Source organism: Lissotriton helveticus, chromosome 11 (assembly GCF_964261635.1).
Source record: "Lissotriton helveticus chromosome 11, aLisHel1.1, whole genome shotgun sequence".
NCBI classification, from domain to species: domain Eukaryota; kingdom Metazoa; phylum Chordata; class Amphibia; order Caudata; family Salamandridae; genus Lissotriton; species Lissotriton helveticus.
The window spans coordinates 11398427-11424111 of record NC_136072.1 but is presented as its reverse complement, the minus strand read 5'-3'; the positions used below and the strand labels follow the sequence as shown (position 1 = coordinate 11424111).

Below are 25685 nucleotides of genomic sequence, written 5' to 3'. Positions count from 1 at the left end.
TGTCCAGAGGCATCCCAATCTATCGGACGCATACAAAGGGGTAGCTCGTGTCAATCGATCGGACCATCCCATGGCCGCATTCGCATCTTTCCACACACGCAACGCGATCCTAGTTGGTCCAGTAAGAGTCAAAAACACTTTATTAGATTATTTTAAAATCATAAAAGTATGCTATACAGTCACATTTAATCATCGAAAACACAATAAATTGTTAAAAAACAGTTTTAAAAATGTGTTAAAAACAAGGGTTCAATGTATACGCGTCTTCAGTGGTGATCAGGGTAACTATACATCCAATTAATCACAGTTTTCAAAATGTTTTACAACCATTGAAAAAATGTGCAAACCTTGCAAAATTCATAAATTGATATTTACTGTAGTTCAGTTGTTACAAAACTATTAGCCTAAAATTATTTTGGTCATTCATCATTTCCATGATGTAGAACCACAGACGGCCGAAGTCTATTTTGCCTGGACCGTATAGAGACTGTCAAGAAATTAGCTACCCATACATTACTAGTGGTGATTCCATAAGATGCAGGTACAATAGAGCCGGTTTTACCTGCTTAAACTCCTTATCCTTTAGAATTGGCTTAATAAATTTATCCCTGCCACACTTAAAAAAGGGGCAGAAAAACACGAAATGCAATGTGTCCTGGTCAGAAAAATACTCACATTTGCAGGGAACGTTCTCGTGAGGCTTACACCACTTAGCATAATCTCCCAGCAGAAAGTGAACTTGGTTAAAGCGAAATTTTGTAAGGAGCCACCAATGAAATGGTTTATTAACTATCGTCAGGTATGATTGTATAGATAACGATGTGATCATCATGTAGTGAGACCTTACAGTTGGCTTCATAATTTCACTAGCCTCTCTTTCTGCTTCCTTTTTCTTTACAAAGTGGATCTTAACCCATTTGATATCCTCTCTTATCAGGTTCTCAGGGTATGTATATAAATCAGGGCGGCCCGGGTATCCTGCTGATGATTTAATATGCGTTAACCATCCAATCTCCGCCACATTGTCCCGCCCCATACAATCCCTGATGATCTTATGGTTTAAAGTTAAATCTGGATTGAGCCATGTTCTAATCCATGACAAAAGCGGGGCCAAGGACAGCGTGTCTTCAATGTACCCCATCCCCAATTCAATGTGAACTGCATAAACTGGTGTGGATTGGGGGAGGCCCATAAGGGATCGCAAGAATCTGTTTTCCTCTCTCTGAATATGAGTCAAGTTTTTAAAACCCCATATCGAGGCCCCATACCTAGCGATGGCCAGGGTTTTGGCTCTATAGATGGACAATATAGCCTCGGCTGGTTTCCCACCCAGTTGTTTCGCAAAACCCAGGATAGCGGCCGCCGATCTCTTTACTGCCGCTGCTTTGCTAGAAATTTGTGGTGCCCACGACCCCTTCTCATCAAACACCACTCCTAGGTAGGTAAAAACTTTGACTTTAGAGAGCACTGAGCCATTACAGGAGAGGGTTTTTGTACTATTCTTGCGTTTGCCCACTGCCATTACATGTGATTTTTCTATGTTTACTAGTAGATCCAGGTCTTGAATGAAAGCCCCCAAAGGAATTGAGTAGGTGTTGTAGGCCATTTGGGGTTCTTGACAACAACACCGTGTCGTCGGCATATAATAAAACCGGCATCAAGGAGCCACCCATGCGCGGTACATCAGAAGATGCCGCTTCAAGGGACTTTCCTAGTGAGTTAATATAAAGGGAAAAAAGCATGGGGGCCAAAATGCACCCTTGGCGCACCCCCCTTCCAGATTAAAAAAATGCGGTACAGTTTCCCTCTTGAGTCATGAGAATAGTCGCCCTCAAGTCTCTGTGGAGTTGCGCCAAAAAGTTCACAAGTGCCCGATCAAGTCCCCTATCCAGGAGTATTGTCCACAGCTTTGACCTATTAACTAGGTCAAAAGATGTGGACAAGTCCATGAATGCCAGGTACATCATCCCCTTAGACGCTACTGTGTATTTGCTCAGTGTAAGATGTAAATTTAGGCATTGATCCTCTGTACCTCTCCCGGATCGAAAGCCGTACTGGGCCTCACACAGAATATCTTTATTACTGGCCCAGGCTGAGATTCTTTCTAGGATGACCTTGCCTAGTATTTTAAAAGAGGAATCTAACAGGGATATGGGCCTATAGCATCTTGGGTCCCCCCTTTGACCCTTCTTAAATATGGGGATTATAATAGACTGTGACCAGGACGTTGGGGCTCTTGACTTATCTACACTAACTACATTAAATACATTGGTGAGGACCACTGACCACATGCCTGAGTTTGCTTTGAACATGTCGGCCGGTACGCCATCTGGGCCCGGGGCCTTCCGGCCTGCCGTGTCCTCAATGGCCTTCTGTACCTCCTTTATTGTGAATCTAGGTAAATTCTCCTGCGTCTCAATCAGTATTGGGTCTAGGGAGCCTAGCTCGAGATTACTGCCATAAATCTTTTGAAAATGGTCCAGCCAATCCTGTTCGGGGATATTTACCTCTAGTGGCGCATTTTCTTTCCCATTAAATAAGGGAGTGTTAACAATTGGCCAGAAGTTTGCGCTATCCCTCAGAATAGCCTTCTCATGTAAGTCATCCCAAGCCTGTCTTTTAATTTCATTTTTTCGCCTTAAAATATTCAAATTATACTTTTTCCTGAGCCTGGCCACCTCCTGTCTATCTCGGGGTGTCTTTTTTAGTGCTTTATGTAATTCTCTATAAGATTTGGAGCATTCATTATCAAACCACCCCTTTGGCTCTTTCTCCTTATTTTTCACTTTGCACTTTAAATCAACCGCCACTTGATGGCAGATGGTTTCAATTGACAAAATTATATTCCCCTCAAATTTAAGTGGTTCCCTACAGATGTTAATTTCTTTACCCACCTTTAAGTTTAGGGAATTAAAAAAGTCCTCTGGAATGATTTTGCTCCATTTAACCCGTCTCCCCTGGTCCTTAACAATTAAATCTGTAAATATTTCTGCGTTTGCTACTTTATTAAATAAAAACAAGTTATTGTTGTCTAGTTCTAACACTACTGGATTATGACCACTGTATGTAGTATGTATAGCATTGTAAAAGATTACATTATGTAACATGCCCGAAGAGATAAATATGTAATCAATGATAGTATTACTATCCCTGGCACTGTAAGTTGACACCCTCTCGTTAGTATAGAAGAACTCAGGTTCAAATAAATCATTCTCTAAGAGAAGTTCTTCTAGGGTGGTCCCCTTTACAGAGTGTTCAAAGTGTGAAAGGGGCAGCGTATCTATGTTTGTGATATCTCTAAACTGGCAGTTCTGTTGGCATAGATGTATATTAAAATCCCCCATCAGGGTAAAATATACAAAAGTGGTTTGACCCTCCTTATATTTACATAAAAACTCTGTCAGGGAGTTAATGTTGTCATTTTGAGGTGTGCTTTGTATGGCATTATAAAAATTGATATAAACACATTTATAATTGTTAGGCATAGTGACTTCCAAAACTAGGTAGTTTTGGGATGATGTGTTTAATACCTTTACGGAGCCCCTCACATTGACAGATATTAAGAACAACAACCCCCCTTTATTTCGACCTGAGCTAGATGCCTGGGCAGCTAAAAAATAGGATGTATATCCATCTAGCCAAAAGTTACAATCCCTGTCCCACGTCTCCTGTAAAGCCACCACATCACATTCTTTTAGCAATTCAAGCCATCTTGTGTCACCCCTTTTTGAACGTAAACCTGCGATATTCCAACTCATCATTTTCACTGTTTTACCTTTTCCATCTACATTAGGCAAAATGGATTGAGACGGGTTTAGGGTGCTACCAGGGGAAGTCAGTCAATCGTTTTCCTCCTGATGTGATAGGGCAGAAAACCTGTTGTTAGCACCAACCCAGCCCTTAGTTCACTTTCAAGGTTATCACAGGATTTTGGTAGCATGCCTGTTGTTTGCGTGGCCCAGGAGCTAGGGCAGGGAGTATGAAAAGGGTTAACATGGTGAATAGCCCTACCTGATTGCAACTTATGTGGTAAGGGTCGTGGGTAAAAGAAACCTAAGGGTACCGCTCTAATCCAGCCTTCCTTTACCTCTGTGGCATCCCAGAATAACCGTGTTGCCTCATGGGGTCTATTAAAATTAACAATCAGGCAGTCTCCAGCAAATTTCTTGTCTGTAAACCCCACCCAGTCAACCCGTCTGCCAGTCTGGATACACTCTGAAATATTATTTGGGCCTGAACAATTTGCATCACACCAAGTCTTAATATTTTCTAACTGAGCACCATTTGACTCAAATTCACCTGGTTTCAATACAGGGACATTCACCAATACAGAAACAAAAGGTGTAGCTACCGGGGGGAGGTGAACTGGTGGCCTGGGACGCTGTCTCCAAGTCCCTATTGAGTTAGGCTCATCTAATGGTGGTGCCATAGCCTAAGGAAGACAAGTTTTACTTATTATCTGCGCCCTAGATGATATACTTTTATCCTTTTGCCTACTTACACAAACCTTAGGGTCTTGTAGCAGTGCAGTTGGTACCAATGGACCTAGTGACACAACATTCCCCAACTCCATATGGGGTTGGGGTTGCTTAGTTTGTTTAGTAGGAGACCGTGATATTGTGTTTGTTGAAGGTACATGGGGCTCGTTCTGATTAGATGTTAATGTTAGTTGGTCCAGTCAAAGCACTCCCCGCTGCCCGAGAGTAAAGTGCCCTATGGTAATCACCATCCGGCAATTGATGCCTATCCATCTCGAAAGCTGGATTAGGACTGGGGGCATACAATGCGTGATTGATGGCGGACAGCTGGGAGGCCCAATAATACCGCCTGACATCCGGGAGCGCGATGCCCCCGTCATACCAGGGGAGCATCAGCTTTACGAGAGCAATTTGTGCACGGCCGTCCCAGACAAGCTGTCTCTGTAAGCCCTCCACCTCCCGAAAATAGCTCGCTGGAATGACGTCGAACGAATTCTGGAGTGCATTCAGAAATCGGGGCAAAGACATCATTTTAAAAAGTGCGGCGCGGCCAAGTGGCGACAACGGTAGTTCATGCCACCGGGCCACGTCTAGTCTCAACCGACGGAGAGGAGGAAGGAGATTGTGTTCATAGCGGACAGCCGGATCCAGTGATATAAAAATTCCTAAGTACCTGAAACCAGAACGAGAAATTTGAATGGGGAATCTACTTGGCAACGAGGGAAGGCCACCCGAGATAGCGTATACACAGGATTTCGACCAGTTTATTATCAATCCAGAATTCTTACCGAACAAAGAAAGGACGTCAAACAAGATGTTGAGGAACTTACGAGGAGAGGTGAGATACAGAAGAATATCGTCTGCATACAACGAGACTCGGTCTTCAAAATCGGGGGTCCACCGGATGCCCCTCATCGACGGCTCCCATCGGAGCCAGGCCAGAGCAAAAAGAAGGGGAGACAGCGGACACCCCTGTCTGGTACCCCTCCCTGGAACAAAGGGCGCAGACACCCGACCGTTGACTACAACCTGCGCCAACGGTTCCTTGTACAAAAGCTGCACCCATCCGACAAATTCCGAACTAAAACCGAATTTTGCAAGGGCGGCCCAAAGATCAGGCAATTCAATCATATCAAAGGCCATCGTGGCGTCCCAGGAGGCCAAGATGGCCGGCTCCGAAAGAGATCCTTCTCTCGCGAGACCACCATACAGCCGCCTCAGATTGAGGGCAGTGTTACGATGCGGTATAAAACCGGACTGATCCGGATGGATCAGGTCACAGATAACAGAGAGCAAACGATTAGCGAGGACCTTAGCAAGAACCTTAGGCTCCGCGTTCAACAAGGAGATGGGCCTGTACGAAGCGCAAAGGTCCCGAGGCTTACCCTCCTTGGTAATGACCACGATCGTCGCCAGATGCTGGTCACAAGGGAGAGCGCCCAGGTCACGTGACTCCAAAAACATATCGCGGAGATACGGAGCAACTCTATCAGGTCGCAATTTGTACAGCTAGATAGGCAAGCCGTTCGGGCCCATAGCCTTGCCCGAATGGAGAGAACGAATCGCTATCGCAATCTAATCCACGGACAGCGGGGCATCAATGCACTTCCGATCTTCCTCAGACAGGCAAGGCAACGCGATGTCGTGCAACAACAAATGGGAATCTTCTTCGTCCCTGTCGGACACGGGGGAGTACACACCACAAAAATAATCCGCAAAACTCTCCACTATCTCATTCGGGTCAGTCACACTCACACCGTCTAAAGTCTGAATCACAGGAACCACTCGACTCGCTCTCTCCCTCTTGTCAAGCCATGCAATCAGTTTACCCGCCTTATCCCCGACATCATACAGTGACACCGGATTCTAGGTCTTCCTTCAACCCCAATATCTCATCCTCCAGACTCACCACCTCCTGATTCCTAACTTTCTTTGCTTCAGCAATCAGGGATAGGGCATGTCCACGGATAACAGTCTTAAAGGCCTCCCAGAGGGAAACAGAGGAAGAAACAGACCCCTCATTCTCCAGGAAATAGTGGTCTAGGGACTTTACCAAACTGTAACGGGTTTTGGGATTACGCAAGTGCCAAGGGTTAATAGGGGCAACCCGTCCCTCAACAGTCGCCCCAGTATCCATACAGAACCACAATGGAGAGTGGTCGGAAATGCCCTGAGCCAAGTGTCTAATTTCCCTAACAGAAGAGGATTGGACAGCGGGCATGAGAAAGTAATCAAGTCTGGAAAGAATCCCGTGGGCCTCAGAGTGAAAGGTGTCGGATGCATCAATCTCCAACAGTCCATCAGACCAAAAGTGTCTAGGAACCCACGTAGCCATGACTGAGAATTAGAAATATCCCTGGGGGGGTGACAATCCAAAGTGCCAGATAATACCGCATTAAAGTCCCCACCCATGAGGAGGATACCTTCAGGGAGCTCCAGTAACAGACGACCAATATCAGAGAAGGTAGAAGTCTGAAGACCCGGTGGAACGTACACAGTGAGCAAAGTAAGGGACTTACCCTCCCACCTACCAGTGAGGGCGGCGTAGCGCCCTCTAGCGTCAAGGATTACATCATCAATCTCGAAAGTGAGAGAAGACCGAACCAAAATACCCACCCCTCTAGAACCAGTGGTAAACCCAGAGTGAGCAACCAGTCGATAACCCCATCTATTCATAGCATGACACATATTTCCCACCAAATGCATCTCTTGCAAGAGTACCACGTCAGGCGACAAGCAACACAGATATTGCAGCACCACACCCCATTTTATGCGGTCTCCCAATCCATTGACATTCCAAGACATTAACCTCAACCCACTACCCCCATCCCAACAGATAATGCATGAGTCACCCCACAAAGAGCAGAACATTCGAAGCTTGAAAAAAACCAATACGTCGCCTTGAGAAAGAAAAACAAACTCACGAACACCCCTTCCCACCCCCCAACCAACACCCGTTACAACTCCCCCCACCCTGCACCCCTGCAATAGACTAAATAGCCACCCCAACATGCAATGTGCCTGTCGCCCTAGCAATCCCAATCTACAAAAAGACCCCAGAGGAGGAAAGAGGCCCATCTCCCCCGCCAGGAGAACAGCAATGAGAAACATACATAGAAAAAGCACAGAATCCAGCTGACCAATGTCAAGTATCGGGAAATAGGGGCCGAGTCACCAGTTTTAGCGAGGCTCACCACCCTCGGCACCACCAGGGTGCTCAGTACGATCGCCACTGGCAGGCAGAGAATCCAGCCAGTCACTCACAGGTTCCGGTCGATCAAAGAAGAGTGTCCGTTCCTCATACTCCACACGAAGCCTAGTAGGGAAAAGCATTGCATATTTCAGGCCCAGATCTCGAAGACGTCGCTTTACCCCCTGAAAACTCATCCTTTGCCTCTGGACGAGCGGAGTAAAGTCCGGGTAAAAGTTGACAGTAGAATTCTCGAATTTCACCGGGCCGCCCACCCTCAAGGCCTGCAGGATAGCATCACGGTCTCTGAAGTGAAAAGGTTTTGCGATGATAGGCCTCGGAGGGGCGCCCAGTTTGGGCTTACCACCCGGAACTCGGTGGGCACGCTCCACTGCAAAGAACTTGCTCAGTCCAGAAGGGGCAAGATGGTTCAGGACAAGATCCTACACCAGGAGGTCCATCGGGAGATCTCTGGAGTCCTCTGGAACACCTATGACGCGAATGTTATTGCGCCTTGCCCTGTTTTCGAAATCCTCCAGCCTTTGGGACAGGAGATCATTAGCCGATTTCAGAGTGGCAGTCTCGGTCTGAGGTTCTCCCTTTTGTCGTTCCTGCCATACAGATCCCTCTGCTATTACGGCACTAGGACATTTTTCTGTCCCCTCCTTGGATCGGGCTCCCTCTCATGTGGAAGGTTTTTTTTTAATTAATGCACGATCGCTCATTAAGAATAATATTGCCTTCCATGACTTTCTTGCGGCTAGAAATCCGTCTTGGGTTTTCGTAACTGAAACGTGGGCTTCGAACTCATCGGGTCCGGACCTCCTCCTCGCCATCCCGGAAGGTTATGCGTTACACAGATTGAACAGAGTGAAACGTAGGGGAGGAGGATTGGCGATTCTTTATAAAACGTCTTTCTCATGTCACATAAAAGCTCTCTCTGGGCCGTCTGATTCATTTCAGGCTTTATATTTTATTATTTCTTCTTCTCCTACGTCTTCCTTTACCGGCCTTCTTATTTATATACCCCCGGGCCCTAGATCTAGTTTTTGTCATGATTTATTTAGAATCATGGAGCCCTACTTCGGTAAACCCTATCTCACTATTCTAGGAGACCTAAGTTTCCATCTTGATGATTTGAGCTCTAAAGACACTCTCTCCTTAACTGACCCTCTGTCAGCATGTGGTTTCCCCCAGTTGGTGTCCAGCCCTACCCATCTGGCAGGACACATCCTGGATGGGGTGTTCTCAAATGACACTAGGTTATCCTCTGGTCCCTCCGTACCTTTAGGCTGGTCTGATAATCTAGCTGTGCCTTTGGAGCTGATCACCCCCTTGGGTCCCTTGACCTCCCAACCTTCCGTCAATAGAATTCCCAAGCGATGCCTTGGGAATATTACCAACGAGGCTCTTGCCCCTATAATAGGATCTATGGCCGATCTGGCTTCCAGAGACGCCGGTGCTGCCGCACTTGAATTTGACACCTGCATCGCGAGAGCTGTTGACATATTAGCCCCAGCCTCGCCCTGTTATTCAGCTAGGGCAAAACCCTCGGCCCCCTGGTTCTCAGAGCCCTTGAGACTCTTGAGACAGAAGTGCAGGAGTCAGGAGAGGAAATGGCGGAAATCTTGGGAGCCTACGGACAGAGATTGCCATAAACGGCTACTGGGAGAATATAAGGCCGCCAACATTAAGGTAAAACGGGAGTTTTTCTCCAAGCGCACGATGTCCCTTACCTCTCCCAGGGAGCTCTTCAAGAACGTTGATACTCTGTGCACTCTACAAGAACCGGATCCAGTCGTAGTTTCTCAAGATCTCTGCGACAGGATCTCTGATTTCTTCCACTCTAAAATAGTGGATATCCACACCATGTTAGAAGCACAGAAAAAGACCCTGGATGACGATCCTAGCCTTTCCCAAGACAGTCTAGAGCCCTGGTTTAGGGACTCAGTTAAGACCCTTACGGTCTTCCCCCTCCTCTCTCTTGAAGGCCTGGACTCTTTGCTGAATAAAATGAAGTTGGGTTCTCCTCTGGACCCCTGCCCTTTAAAGACTCTGAGGGAGTGTAAGGATACATTACTACCACCATTATTGGAGATAATGAATGGTGCTATCCTTCAAGGTACTTTTCCGGTAGCCTGGAAAAAGGCCATTGTTAAGCCCCTTTTAAAAAAACCTACCCTGGATCCAGATAATCTTAAAAACTTCAGGCCCATTTCCCTGCTCCCTGCCCCTGCTAAGATGCTGGAATCTCACCTTAATGCTCATCTCACCACTTTTCTTGATTCCTCTTGCTACCTGGACCAATCCCAACATGGGTTCAGGAAATCACACAGCACGGAATCTGCACTTACCGTGGTGATGAACAATATCCGAACTGAGGTTGACCAAGGACAGACCACCCTGTTAGTCCTTTTAGATCTGACAGCAGCATTTGACACCCTGTCCCCCTCGACTTTAACAACTCGTCTGAGGGAAGTAGGGCTGCAGGGCCAAGCGCTGAGTTTGCTATCTTCCTTCTTAGAACTTAGGGAGGAGAGGGTTAAGCTTGGAGAGTTCCTCTCCCCTGCTAAACCACTGCAATGTGGTGTCCCACAAGGGTCGGCGTTAAGTCCGACCCTGTTCAATGGCCCCCCTTGCTAGGTTAGTTAAATCGCAGGGCATAGAGGTTGTATCATATGCAGATGATACACAGATTATGGTGTCCTTGTCCCACTCGGTCAGCACCACCGCGTCCAGCTTCAGGGAGTGCATGCAAACAGTTGCAGAATGGATGATCCGCAACTCCCTGAAGCTGAATGGCGACAAAACCGAGGTGCTGATCTTTGGCAAGGACAAAGATGTCTGGTCCAGTGAGTGGTGGCCTCCATCATTGGGAGCCTGTCCTACACCTTCGCTTTCCGCCAGGAACCTTGGAGTTATCTTTGATACTTCCTTGGCTATGAACCTGCAGGTAAATCGAACGGTGGCCACCTGTTGGGGAGTCATTAGGATTCTAAGGAGAATCGCTCACTATCTCTCCCCACAGGCACGTAAACAGACTGTAGTCGCGTTGGTGTCTTCACGTTTAGACTACTGCAACGCTCTGTATGCAGACATCAACAAGGGCCTTATTCAACGCCTCCAGAGCGTGCAGAATGCTGCGGCGAAATTTGTGTTTGTTGCCCCCAGGTCCTTCTCTGCTACCTTAGCCAGGAAGATCCTCCATTGGCTCCCGATCCAGCAGAGAATTGTGTTTAAAATCCTCTGCTTGGTTTTTGGAGCACTTGCGGTAGGACCATCTGATGCCCTAGGATCTCTATTAACCTCCTACTCTCCTAGTAGGAGCCTTCGGTCTTCAAACAAGAATTTTCTGTGCATCCCGCGTAGCAAGAAAGTCAGATGGGGAGGCAGGACCTTTGCTACCGTGGCCCCCCGTCTGTTTAATGCCCTCCCCGCAGACATAAAGATGCAGCCTTCGTTGCCCCTTTTTAGGAAAGCTTTAAAAACATGGTGCTTTATTGACGCCTATCATTAAGCTTGTTATGTGGATCTCTCCTTTGATTAGGCGCCTTGACGCCCCTCGGGCTAAGTAGCGCAGTATAAGACGAAATTCATTCATTCATTCATTCATTCAAGCTCAGACACATCAGCCGTGAGGCTAGAAGTCTTCAGGTCCAACGATTTCACCTTCTCATTGGTTTTAGCTAGGTCGGCCCTGATCAAGGTGACATCGATCGCCACTGTCTCGATTTTACTGGAAAGAGCCTCATACTGTTGACCTATAGTCTCCTTCATACTGGCAATGGCGCCCATGATGTCTTGAAGAGACAGGTCCGTAGAGGCGATGGAATTGTCCTTGGGGTCCCCCAGGGGGTGGCTAGCGCCACCAGGAGAGCCTTTAGATAATGTGTACCGGCCCATAACGTTGGTTTGGACCGGGCCCCCTCGGAGGGGCGTCTTAGTCTTCCGTTTCTCTGCTTCGATCCTGGCCGCCATGTTGGAAGATGCGCCCCGGAGGGACGTGTGAGACCTGGTGAAAATGGCCGCTAGCGGGCAAGGCAACAACAGTCCACAAAAACAGGCTTGCGCGGCTGAAGCAGAGTCGCGGCACGACCCGACTGCATAAGGGTGTCAGGACCCAAGGCTTGAATACCGTCCTTCACTATCCAGCTGGGCAGCAGGTTTGGTCAGAGAGAGTGCGAATGTGGAGACTCAAGATGGCCGCCGCCGCCGCCATGGTCGAGGCTCGGCAGGCGTTCTAGTCTTTCAGATCCTCAGGAACCAATGTGAAGCGCGAGCGTGAGGAGAGCTTCGCACTTCACCAAGACAGCAGCCAGAGAGGTCCGTTATTACCGTCGTCAGTGAATTCTGTCAGGAGGAGTGTAAATCCTGACTGGAATTCTTCCAGTTGTTTGAAAACCTTGAAGAGGTTAGTTATTTCCCTTAACCCGGCGCATGATTCAAGCGCGGGTAGTCCAGAGTTCCGAGGAGCGGCACAGCAGGCAGCCGTGTGCGCACGTCAGAGAAGTCAAGTAGCGCCGAGCAGAGAACTCAGCGGGAGATGGAGAGGTGTTAGCGCATCTACCGAACATTTCCAGAGCCAAGAAGGAGCGGCTGACAAAAGCTGAAAGCAAGCTAAGTGACACTCGAAAAATATATATATATATATATTCAAAGTCAATCCTTACTGTTAAAGTTGATAAGGAGGAGTTCAGTGGCTAATTATTACTCCTGGAAAAAACGGAAAAAAAGAGAGTTAAACATTGATGAAAGGCATGAACAATATAGCTCAATGGAAAATATATGTACATAAATGTGAATAAGCAGAAACCTCACCTAGCAGTCCAAGGGGTAGTAAGACTGCAATTCTGTGAAGAGAAAAGAAACAGTGTAAGATAGAAGGCACTCAAAACTACAAGGGAATAATACATTAAGAAAGCAAGAAATACAGAAACCCATTAAGAGGCGCACCTCTACTATAGTGAAGTAAGTGACCAATAGGATTCTAAAACAATCACAATACATGCTGAATTAATTAGGAATTCACTAGAAGAGTTATAACCCAAGCATATTCCTTTTTCTTTTGCCAGTGACAACTATAATAGAGGAGAGCCAATCACACACATAAGAAGAGGAGCAAGGGTTCTGCAGCGTAATGGTGGGTGAGAACACACGTTAGGATAGAGTTAACTAGAGAGAGAGTAGGAGGACAGGATATAATGAAATGTTATTGTTTTTAGGTTTTCCAGCAGCAAATAGCCCCCAGACGATCGGCTGAGGAAACCACGCAGGACCAGTCTCTTCTCTGTTTATTATTTTATCCAATTCCCCCGTCCCTGGAGGTAATGATGGAGGGTTCTGTGTAAGACCCACCAGCATTGTCTAGAGGGGCGTGGGTTCTAGCATCTCTGTTCCCGTGCAGTATTGGAAAATTCAAGAGTAAGTTTGGTAAGCCCTGACAGAGTGAAGTGCCCAAGTTGCCTTCGCACCCGAACAGAGATGGCGGAAGGAATTGACGTCCAATCCTTAGGAACCATTTTAGACGCAATACAAAAAGAATTGGGAGCGGTTAGGGAGGAGAATCGAAATCTGAGACAGGAGTTAGTTAGTGCCAGAAAAGAAACAGCTGAATTAGCGCGGAGTTTACGTCAACCGAGTAGTCTTGAGAGAGAGGCCATGAATCCAGTATTAGAGTCCACTAATAGAACCACAACACAAGTCATTCACTCCCTCTCCCCAGTTATACCATTAGCAGCTCCAGAGAGATTTAGTGGGGACCCACAGAAAGCCCAGATCTTTCTCTCTCAATGCTCATTACACTTCATGTGCCGCCCTTCGATCTTCCCAGACGCGCAGTCCAGAGTGGCCTTCATGCTCTCATATCTAAGTGGGGATGCAGCTTCGTGGTCCATGCCATTGGTCACTAGGGATGACCCCTTGTTAAGAAACTTTGAAGACTTCAAAAACGAATTCTTACGAATATTTGATCGAAGAAGAATTTCCCAGGTGGTGGACAATGAATTGCTTGACTTACGACAAGGAAACCGAGATTTGATAGCATACCTGGCCCAGTTCAATAAGTTAGTGGTAGAAACCGATTGGCCAGAAAACAAAAGAGCGGCGATATTCTATCGAGGATTGAGAGATGAATTAAAAGACACCTTGGCCCAGATTCCTAATCGACCCACTGAGGTGTCGGCACTCATAGATTTGGTGTTGGGGATAGATTTCCGCCAGGGAGAGAGACGTGGTGAAAAGAAAAAAGATTTCAGAGCGATACCCCCAAGATTTGACCGGGCTCGACCAGACGGAGCTAGAAGCTCGGAGACTCACTCTGGAGTCGAACCAATGCAAATCGGAGCGATCAGAGGTCCTTTGACCAAGGAAGAGAAGGAGAAAAGAAGGGCCAATAACCAATGTATGTATTGTGGATCAGGAACCCATTTCGTTCGAGAGTGCCCAAAGAAACCCAAGAGTTCTTTCAAGCCGAAGGAAAACTAACGGCACCATCTGTGGGAGGAGTTGAGCAGGTGGGTGCGATTCAAGGAATAACTCCACAAGAGTATCAAGTAGCAAATACGTTGCAGTCGGCGGCCCCGCATTTGATCATGACTATGGAGGTGAAGTTCGGGCAAACAACTCTGACGGAAGTATCGGTCATGATAGATTCGGGGGCCACTGGGAATTTCTGTGACTTGAGGTTTGCCGCTAGAGTGGGAATTCGGGCAATCCAAAAGTTGAAGAGCGAGCCTGTTCGTGCAGTGGATGGGACAAATCTATCATCGGGACCAATTGTAAGCCACACAGAAGTGATACAATTGACGGCCAATGACGGTCATCAGGAGAAGATCCAATTCAACTTAATAGATGCTCCTCAGTTTCAGCTGATTCTTGGCCTCCCGTGGCTTACAGAGCACAACCCCACAATCAACTGGAGTTCCAGAACTGTGGTGATGGATTCAAGTTATTGTCAAGAGAACTGTTTGAATTCACGAGTCGAACAAGTTAAGAACAACCCAGCCCTATCGTTGTGCTCTATGGAGCACACAATGTGTGTGATCAACGTTCAGGAAGTACCCGATGAATATAAGAAGTTTGCAAGTGTCTTTAATGAGGTGGAAGCAGAACTTTTACCCCCGCACCGAGTCTACGACTGTAAGATTGAACTGGAGCCGGGATCCAACTTGCCATGCAGCCGTGTCTATGCCTTGACTGAGAAGGAGCACCAACATTTGAAGGAGTATTTGGATAAATACCTTGCCAATGGCTTCATCCGACCGTCCCAGTCTCCAGTTTCATCTCCCCTATTTTTCGTACCGAAGAAGGAAAAAGGGGAATTACGGACGTGCATCGACTATAGAGCGATTAACAAGATAACCAAGAAGAACCGGTATCCATTGCCATTGATTTCGGTGCTTTTGGATCAAGTGAAAGGCGCGCAAATCTACACTAAGCTCGATTTGAGAGGAGCGTATCATCTAGTTCGAATGCGTGAGGGCGATGAGTGGAAAACGGCATTTCGAACTAGATTCGGTCTTTTTGAATATCAGGTGATGCCTTACGGATTGTGCAATGCCCCTGCAGCCTTTCAACACTTCATCAACGATGTCTTGAAAGACTTTATAGATCGATGTGCGATAGTGTACATTGATGACATCCTCATCTACTCCTCTGATGTGGAGAAGCATCACGATCAAGTAAAAGGAGTGCTACAAAAGTTACAGGAGAACAGATTGTTTGTGAAACTAGAAAAATGTGCATTTGATGTGTCGGAGGTGGAGTTCTTGGGATTTGTGTTGTCACCATCCGGAATTCTGATGGATCAACGTAAAGTGGAGGCGGTGACGAGCTGGGAATCTCCGAGAAGTGTAAAAGAAGTCCAAAGTTTCATCGGATTCGCCAATTTCTATCGGAGATTTATTAGTGAGTTTTCCAGGAAGATTTTACCTCTCACAAAACTGTTGAGAAAAGGAGTCAAGTTCGAGTGGCCTAAGGAGGCGGAAGAGGCTTTTCAATCCTTAAAAGGAAACTTCACCACAGCACCTGTCCTGTTGCATGCTGACCCATCCCAGCCTTTTTATGTGGAAACTGATGCCTCGGATCTAGCTGTAGGAGGAGTATTGTCACAGCGACATAAGACCACAGGCCAACTACACCCGGTAGCTTATCGCTCTAGAAAGTTGACTCAGGCGGAGATAAACTATACCATCACTGAGAAAGAGTTGTTGGCCATTAAAGACGCCTTTAAGGAGTGGAGACATTATTTGATGGGTGCCCGACACCAAGTAACGGTGTTTACCGATCATCGAAACTTAAAGTTTCTGAAAACAGCCAGGACACTCACCCCACGGCAACTAAGATGGTCCTTGTATTTTGCGGACTACGATTTCGTGATCACCTTTCGTCCAGGAGCCCAAAATGGAAAAGCAGACGCATTATCCAGAATTGGCACAGGATTGCAGAAGACCATTACAGACATTCAGCCAATCATTCCTAGTGACAAAATCATAGGAACCATCACCTCCATTCAGCTACAAGAATCGATTGCGGATGTCATGAGTCCAGAGGCTATGCAGAGTTGGGCAGAGAAAGATATCAACAGAAAAATCATTCAACAAATGCCTTACCATCAAGGCGCTCTGTACCTTCCCACCACCGAGTTGCAGCAGCAAGTGATGCGTGAATGTCACGATGACAAACTGGCTGGCCATAAAGGAGAAGCCAAGACCACAGATATAATAAAAAGACACTACTGGTGGCCCAGGATGGCAACTGATATAGAGATGTATGTTAAGTCATGTGAGATTTGCGTGCAAGGGAAGTCCGAACGGCAGGCTCCAAAAGGGTTATTACAACCCTTACCTACACCTCCCAACCCATGGCACACAGTTACCTTGGACCTCATTACTGATCTACCAATTAGTCAAGGGTACGACACAATCTTAGTGGTGGTGGACGCCTTTTCTAAAATGGCCCACTTCTCAGCCCTAAAGGGGGTTCCTTCAGCCAAACAGCTAGCTGCTCATTTCAGTTCCCAGATTGTCAAAATACATGGAATTCCCAAGATTGTCATCTCGGACAGGGGCTCCCAATTCCTGTCCCATTTTTGGAGGGCCTTTATGGAAGGGTTAGGAACAGAAGTTAGATTTTCCACTAGTTACCACCCAGAAACAGATGGGCAGACTGAGAGGGTGAACCAAGAGCTAGAGCAGTACTTGCGACTGTTTCTTTTGAAGGAGGAGGGTAATTGGCCAGATTATTTGTGGACAGCAGAGTTTGCCTACAATAATGCAAAGAGCAGTTCTACTGGTTACTCCCCTTTCTACCTGAACTACGGCAGACATCCGAATGCTACCATTCTGCAAATGGAAACTACAGTCCCAGCATTCAAAGAAGTTATGTCGCACCTACTTCAAGTTCAACAAAAGGCGATAAGGAATTTACAAATAGCCAAAGAAAAGTATAAAAAGTACGCTGATCGGAAAAGACGCAAAGGGCCGTCCTTGATCACAGGAGACCAGGTTTGGTTGAGTACTAGGAATTTGAGATTGAAAGGAAACAGGAAGTTTCAACCTCGATTTATTGGCCCATATCCTATCGAGGAGCAAATCAATCAAGTAACTTATCGGTTAAGACTGCCACCCAAGCTTAAGATACATCCAGTCTTCCATGTTTCCCTGTTGAAGAAGGCCCCAGCAACCTTGAGACGCCAATCACCTCCAAAGCCAATTCAGCTAGAACTGGGAACAGAGTACGAAGTGAAAGAAATTTTGGACTCTAAAAGATTGAGAGGAGAATTATACTATTTGATTGACTGGAAGGGTTATGGTCCGGAAGAGCGATCCTGGGAACGAGTGGAGGATATACATGCACCCAGGTTGATAAAGTCCTTCCATCAACGATTTCCCTCCAAGCCAGGAAGGGGAGGACCCACCTTGTTGGGGGGTACTGTCAGGACCCAAGGCTTGAATACCGTCCTTCACTATCCAGCTGGGCAGCAGGTTTGGTCAGAGAGAGTGCGAATGTGGAGACTCAAGATGGCCGCCGCCGCCGCCATGGTCGAGGCTCGGCAGGCGTTCTAGTCTTTCAGATCCTCAGGAACCAATGTGAAGCGCGAGCGTGAGGAGAGCTTCGCACTTCACCAAGACAGCAGCCAGAGAGGTCCGTTATTACCGTCGTCAGTGAATTCTGTCAGGAGGAGTGTAAATCCTGACTGGAATTCTTCCAGTTGTTTGAAAACCTTGAAGAGGTTAGTTATTTCCCTTAACCCGGCGCATGATTCAAGCGCGGGTAGTCCAGAGTTCCGAGGAGCGGCACAGCAGGCAGCCGTGTGCGCACGTCAGAGAAGTCAAGTAGCGCCGAGCAGAGAACTCAGCGGGAGATGGAGAGGTGTTAGCGCATCTACCGAACATTTCCAGAGCCAAGAAGGAGCGGCTGACAAAAGCTGAAAGCAAGCTAAGTGACACTCGAAAAATATATATATATATATATTCAAAGTCAATCCTTACTGTTAAAGTTGATAAGGAGGAGTTCAGTGGCTAATTATTACTCCTGGAAAAAACGGAAAAAAAGAGAGTTAAACATTGATGAAAGGCATGAACAATATAGCTCAATGGAAAATATATGTACATAAATGTGAATAAGCAGAAACCTCACCTAGCAGTCCAAGGGGTAGTAAGACTGCAATTCTGTGAAGAGAAAAGAAACAGTGTAAGATAGAAGGCACTCAAAACTACAAGGGAATAATACATTAAGAAAGCAAGAAATACAGAAACCCATTAAGAGGCGCACCTCTACTATAGTGAAGTAAGTGACCAATAGGATTCTAAAACAATCACAATACATGCTGAATTAATTAGGAATTCACTAGAAGAGTTATAACCCAAGCATATTCCTTTTTCTTTTGCCAGTGACAACTATAATAGAGGAGAGCCAATCACACACATAAGAAGAGGAGCAAGGGTTCTGCAGCGTAATGGTGGGTGAGAACACACGTTAGGATAGAGTTAACTAGAGAGAGAGTAGGAGGACAGGATATAATGAAATGTTATTGTTTTTAGGTTTTCCAGCAGCAAATAGCCCCCAGACGATCGGCTGAGGAAACCACGCAGGACCAGTCTCTTCTCTGTTTATTATTTTATCCAATTCCCCCGTCCCTGGAGGTAATGATGGAGGGTTCTGTGTAAGACCCACCAGCATTGTCTAGAGGGGCGTGGGTTCTAGCATCTCTGTTCCCGTGCAGTATTGGAAAATTCAAGAGTAAGTTTGGTAAGCCCTGACAAAGGGGCTAGAGGCGCGCTTCAACTGAGCCGGCTGGACACCGATGGGAACTGCCCCGCAGTTCGGCAATGCCAGAAATCGAAAGCGAAACTGAAAGTTGAGGCAGGGCTACTGGGGGAAAACCCCTCTGCCGATGTTGTTCAACTCCGTCCCGGCGTTACAATCCACCAAGACCCCGGCTCACCGCCTGGTGGGCCTCAAACGTTCAAAACGACGTCGTTTCGGTTCCCCAAGTCCAAATCAAAATTTGAAAAGAGTTATGGCATCAGCTAAGGTTCCTCTGCAATAAGCCGTCCAGAAATTCAGGATGTCGTCAGGATAAAATGCGAAGAGTGGCGAGGGTCCGTGGAGCTCTGTGCTCACGCGGCCATCACGGACGCTCGCGTAGCTCCTGTGAAATCTTCCTTTTTTAATGCCATTTCTTCTTTCAGGATATGCCACTTTATCTATATGCCTTTTTCAGTATATGCTACTATTGGTATTCTTGTATATGCTCCTATTGGTGTATGCCCCCTTTGCTACATGTTTCTTTAAGTGTATGCTTGTGTTGATATATGCCTCTTTAGCTATATGCCTCTTTCATTATATGTTCCTATCTGTATATTCACCTTTCTGTATGCCCACTTTGTATATGTTCCTATCAGTATATGCCCCCATTCCTACATGCCTCTTTCAGTGAATGCTCCTGTCAGTATATGCTCCTATTGGTATATTCTCTTTCTGCTATATGCCTCCTTCAGTATATGCTCCTATCAGTGTATTCCTTTTTGCTATATGCCTCTTTCAGCATATGCTCCTATCAGTATATACCTCTTTTACAGCATGCCTCTTACAGTGCATGCTCCTATCAGTATATTCTCTTTCTGCTATATGGCTCTTTCGGTATATGCTCCTATCAGTATATGCTCCTATCAGCATATGCCGCTTTACCTATATGCCTCTTTCGGTATGTGCTTCTAGCTGTATAATTCCTTTATGCTATATACCTCTTTCAGTATATGCCTCTAGCAGTATATTCCTTTTATGCTATATGACTCTTTTGGTATATGCTCCTATCAGTATATGGTCCTATTAGTATTTGCCTCTTTTCCTATATTTACCCTTTTCCGAATATGCTTCATTAGGTAAAGACTCCTACCGATATATGCCCTTTTGCCACAAGTACTTCACTTTAAATGCTCTTAGGTGAATCACTTCCTTGTAATCTATATTCACATTATGTTTCAAAAACAATAGCACAGTGAGTATTTTTTCAAGACTTTTCTAACTTGCCTTCATACATCTGATCAGCAATTGAAAAATAATAATCTTATTTATTTCTGTGCAGCGCTTGTCTAACTGGAAACGTTAACATGACATGGTCAAGGTTTCAGACCTATGAAGGCACCACTATATATCCACTGTATGCGGGAAACCTGATCATTGTAGCGTTTGTGTTCGCCAAAGGGAAGCCCTTCAGAAAACCTCTGTATACAAACTGTAAGTGCACATTTTCAGTAATATATGAGTCATTTTCAAATGCATACACAAAGGCTGCATGACTGTGATTACCGACAGCCCTTTGAGGGGTGACGGCCTAGCAGGAGTCTCATTATGTACTATGTCTGCTCCGAATTGGTACCGGATCCCATGTCCGGTTGCAAACAAGCCTTACCGGTCTCTATGCTTGTGGACAAGCTGAGACCTATAATTCTCAGTAGACTCCCGAGATCATGGGGCTCACTGTACATTGGGTGGAAGCTACCACCCAGTGGAAATCCAGGGTACTGCTAGGTGGGAGCTACCACCCAGTGGAAATCCAGGGTACTGCTAGGTGCGAGCTACCACCCAGTGGAAATCCAGGGGTCTGGTACGTGGGAGCTACTACCAAGTGGAAATCCAGGGTACTACTAGGTGGGAGCTACCACCCAATGGAAATCCAGGGGACTGCTAGGTGGGAGCTACCTCCCTGGGGAAATCCAGGGTACTACTAGGTGGGTGCTACCACCCAGCGGAAATCCAGGGGTCTGGTACGTGGGAGCTACCACCAAGTGGAAATCCAGGGTACTACCACCCAAAGATATGTAATCTTCGTACTTTCTGCTTATGTTTATCCCACTGCATTTTATATGTTTGTGCGTGTATACCCAATAACATTTGATTAATTATTTTCTGATGGTTCATCAGTTATTCGTTGAGGTTATTCATTTATATATATATATATATATATATATATATATATATATATATATATATATACACATATGTATATGTATATATATATGTATATATATATATATATATATATATATGTAGTCACATGATCTATAATGTCTTCGAGAATTAAGCGAGGGCACAACAAAAATAATATGTTCATTATTCCATTTGAGAATATTGAATGTATGACCTGTCCTTTAAAAAACAATCAAAAGTGTTCATTTAAGCTGGTTACCAACATGTGTAAGGTAGAGATGAAATCTTTGGCCTCCTGGCGGACTTGGATCAAGGAAGCAGAAGCTGTAAACACCCTCCGTGAAGGCCTCAGCCGGCCACCTCTAAGCCAGCCTCACAAATATCAGCTTTTTCAGACACCATAACTACTGAGTGCAGAGATAGACCACAACCTCCTCCATGTGGAACAACACTTCTGTTGCTCAACTAAGATGTGCAGGTGGGATGCCACAAAAGAAACCCACAAGGGCTCTTTTGGTGCTGAGGCAGTTCAGCCTGAGGCAAGAAGGGAGGGGGTACGAGATTATTCAGTGAGTCTCACTGGACTGATTGTTGCCTACAATGCACCATCTTCCAGCCATGCTCAGGTGGACTCTGGGCTGCAGTGCACAAGATTACCTATTTTGAAATGGTAGGTTGGCATTTTACCAGGGGGGTCTAGAATTCCTAATCTTGGGCCCCATTTTTGTATATAATGGCAACAGACTTATGAGTGATGACCGGCCACAGGGACAATCTTTGAGTAATCTTGAATTACATACAGAAGACTTTGCTAGTGTTACTAATGGCAGAGGCATCCATTGTAATATCTGTTTCCTCCCTCAGTTCAGAGAGAAACCTCCTTACTGTTGTGGGTTTGTCAGGCACCTGACTAGTAACAGTTATTCCCCATTTTCATTTGAGGTTTGAATCTCATTATGAATCTGTTTCACAATGATAGCTCAACCTGTTGTGATAAGAATAAACTTAAGGACGCCATTAACGCAACACCTCATAGTAAGGAACTTCTTTGAGGTGATGGGTGCAGTAACCTTTGTTGTAAATACACATAGGCTGCATACCCCTTTGAAATATTTTACTTATGGGTGGAGTTTAATCCTTTAGATCCAATCACTAGTCACTTTCATGCATATAAAGCTGCTCCTAATACCTGCAGAATATGAATAATTCTTAACGCGATATCAGGAACAACCAGCATGGGTTGGTGGACAGATGCCACATGCAGTGAGGAAGGTCAGACTGGACCCCTTAAGTAATCCAGGGGCTGCCTGGCTAGTGTTGCCTGGTTTGTTTCTTCAGCTAGATGTAGCTGAATGCTCTGCAATTAAGACAGTTACTAAATCAGTTAGTATATAAATATAGAAAATGTTGACAACATTTCTTGGACAGGAGCATTGGTGCCAAGTCCAACACAACAAATGGATCCTACAAGGTGGGGCAATTAGTCGACTGACTAATAATGCAATAATGGGGAAAACTCCCATAAAACGAGACAAGATTCCATTTTGGATTGCTTTTAGTTTATTTAATTGTGATTTTAATGTATACTTTAATGTTTTTCAATTGTTTTATGATATAGTGTATTGTATTTTAAGATATCTGTGTTTTATTACAGATTAGATAGTGGCGAAATAAAGATTTTGGATTTGTATTTGCATTGCTTTTAAAATCAATGGTTGGAAGCAGTCTATCCTTACACATTAATTCAAGGCAAGCACAGAATGCTACCTATGTATCATCCTCCTGGTATGGTACCACCTGTAGAAGAGTGTACTACAGGAGGAACAAATCTTGGGAATATTTAAACTACTACGCATGACACACCCTCTTTGGCGGTGGTTTTGGCGATGTTTAAACACATACAGAACAAGCTTGTAGCCACACCAGCTGTTGATCTAAGGATGAACTTGATAGGTAGTTTTGAAATGGTCTCTTAGATAGTAATAGTGTTCAAGGGGAAGCAGAAGTCTTGGCAGGGGCCAAAGTTTGGCTGTTGATCACAAATGGGAGGTTTCTATTAATACTTTAGAAATACATAAATCCATAGGCCAGGATACATTAGGTCCTTGAACCACATAACTGCAATTTAAACCAAAAACAAGTCTTAAGCTTCGGGTAAAGAGCAGGCCGCACTGGAAACTAGGAAAAAAAACTCAGAAATCTAAACTGAAAACCAAGACTGAATCTCCACCACAGCAGAACTCCAGCTAGGGTGGATACAATATGAGGGACATGATGAATTAAAAGGTCAGACAAGTATCAGCATTATTTCTGTTCTCTGAGGAGTTAGCAGACAGAAATGAGGAGACGGACTGAGTATCACAAAAAGGATCCAGGCAGAAAAGACAGCTGAGGTTTGCGTGAAGAAAGAAAAGCAAGATTTAGGGGCATATTATCAACGGGCAGCGATAATTATCGCTGGCCGTGCTTAGCAATACATTTCTTATCGCAGGCTATCTCTGGAATGTATTGACCTGGTAGCGCGTTATTAACAACACGTTTCTCCAGGGCAATAAAAATTCCAGAGATAGCGAGTTTATCGCCGTTTTGCAGGGAAAATCGCTGGATAACCTTGCTGATACGACCCACAGGGTCATATCAGCATAATCCACCCCAAACTTAGGGATAGGTAAGTTTGCATTTAGCAGACGTGTGCTAAAATTCTGTGGGCTGGCTTGTAAATATCGCGAGGTGAAGATCAGTGATATTTGCAAGGTAGTCCTTCCTGGGTACGCCTAGTGACGCCCACTTTGCATCTCATTAGAGATACAAAGGGAGGCATTGGGGGAAAGGGTGCTAACATGCGATTAGGCATGTTAGCACCCTCTTGTAAATCGGGCGATAGTTTTATCTCTGCTTTTTTGGCTTTTTAAGCCAAAAAAGCGGAGCTAAAGCCCTTGTAAATATGCCCCTAAGATGCAAAAGCTTATTTTAGGAAAAAGAAAGTTCCTGGGCTAACAAATAAGAAATATGTGTCAGAAAATATGTATACTCTGGGCTTGGGCAGTGGTGCTTCTCGACAGTGCAGCAGAAATAATTATATTTTACCATACTCTGAATGATCATCTCACAGTGACGCCAATTAAAGAATCTAGAAGTCAAATCTAGGGCCTTGCCAAATTCTCGTAATTTGCTTTTGAGAATTTATGCAAACTTTTAGCAAAATTCAGTTAAATCTGTCATTTTGCACTATATTTTATCTCAAAATGCATCCTTGCAAGGACACATTTTGTACTACAAATGTATAAAAAACCAAAGCAAACCAAACAGCAGACACGTGCGTTATGTTGTTCCTCTGCACTTGTGGTAAATCTTTACAACAAATGGCAAGTAGTTACCCAAAGTGACTGAATTTTATAATTTCAAGACTTTCACGTAACAACGTTTGTTACATTTTTTAATTCCTGAAATGACATGAATTGTGCCAGCAACATGTAATTAATTCCCAGGCCTAGGTGAAACACCAGATGGACATGTAAATTATTCTTATAGAGTTGATGATGCAGTAATACCCTTTGAAGAGGATATATTACAGAAAATCAAAGTAGCATTCTGGTTACATTTGTCACACGACTACACCATCATTTTCGTAGCCGATGATTGTTCTCCCTCATTTATAAGGCATACACCACAAGGTCAATAATGAAAGTGTTGGTACCTGAAGATCTCAGGGAAAAATACCAAGTTAAATTGGCTTTAAATAAGGTTCTGGTGCTGGACAGAAACAAAACAAGGTGGTGAAAAGATTCTGTGCCACAGTTGATTCCCTTAAGGTATGAACTACAAGTTGAGGCCCAATACCTACTAAATCCAGAAGCGAAGCACAGTATAGGAGCCATCATAGAGCAATTACAGTATTGTGGTGTAATTTTTCATGGCTGCGAATTTGTGAAGGTGTAAACACACAAATGTTTTAGGTGACTCCCCTGTACAAATAGAAGAAATACATGTCTTGTCACTGGCTCTTCAAAAAGTTGATGTGTCCGTTCCCGCACTTATTGTGTCAGACTCTGCATTCTGGTTAGAATGTGGACTTTCCACATTGTCATCTGAACAAATTCCGAGATTCAAAAGGCACATTGATAAAAGAGGAACAGCTTTGGGAAAGGTAACTATTCTACAAGGCAGGCTTCCTCTGTGTTGTAATAAAGGTAGAATCGGCAGGTTCCAGAAAGAAGATTTATTCAGAAAATAAGACAGCTTAACAACCACAAGTAGGAAACAGCATCAGTACAACCGTCCGGTCTCAACCGTCTTCCTCAACTCCCCAGCAACCGAATCCCCACTCCATTCTACTATGACCTATAACAATCCTACAAATGACAGAAGTAAGAATACTACACACCTCCCCCTTAAAAAAAAAGAAAAAACCTAAAAAAGTACAAAATCTTTAAATTTGACAGGAGAATGTTTAACACGTAAAGTTTTCCTAGTACAGTAAACACTAGGTTTGACTATTGGGCAATGAGTATCAATAGTATCATCATATATATCATTGTTAGAATTTTTACTGAAAGTAATGATTTTATTTTCAACATTCTCGA

The 25685-nt window shown here is 45.0% G+C and overlaps 1 protein-coding gene across 1 annotated transcript in view; it reads left to right on the top strand.

Moving 5' to 3' along the window:
• Window positions 1-25685, top strand: part of LOC144791849 (putative cation-transporting ATPase 13A4) — a 652319-nt gene that overhangs the window by 568949 nt on the left and 57685 nt on the right. Inside the window, exon 27 of the mRNA XM_078666632.1 lies at window positions 20258-20409. Coding sequence (XP_078522758.1) covers window positions 20258-20409 — 152 coding nt within the window. The remainder of the gene's footprint in view (window positions 1-20257; window positions 20410-25685) is intronic.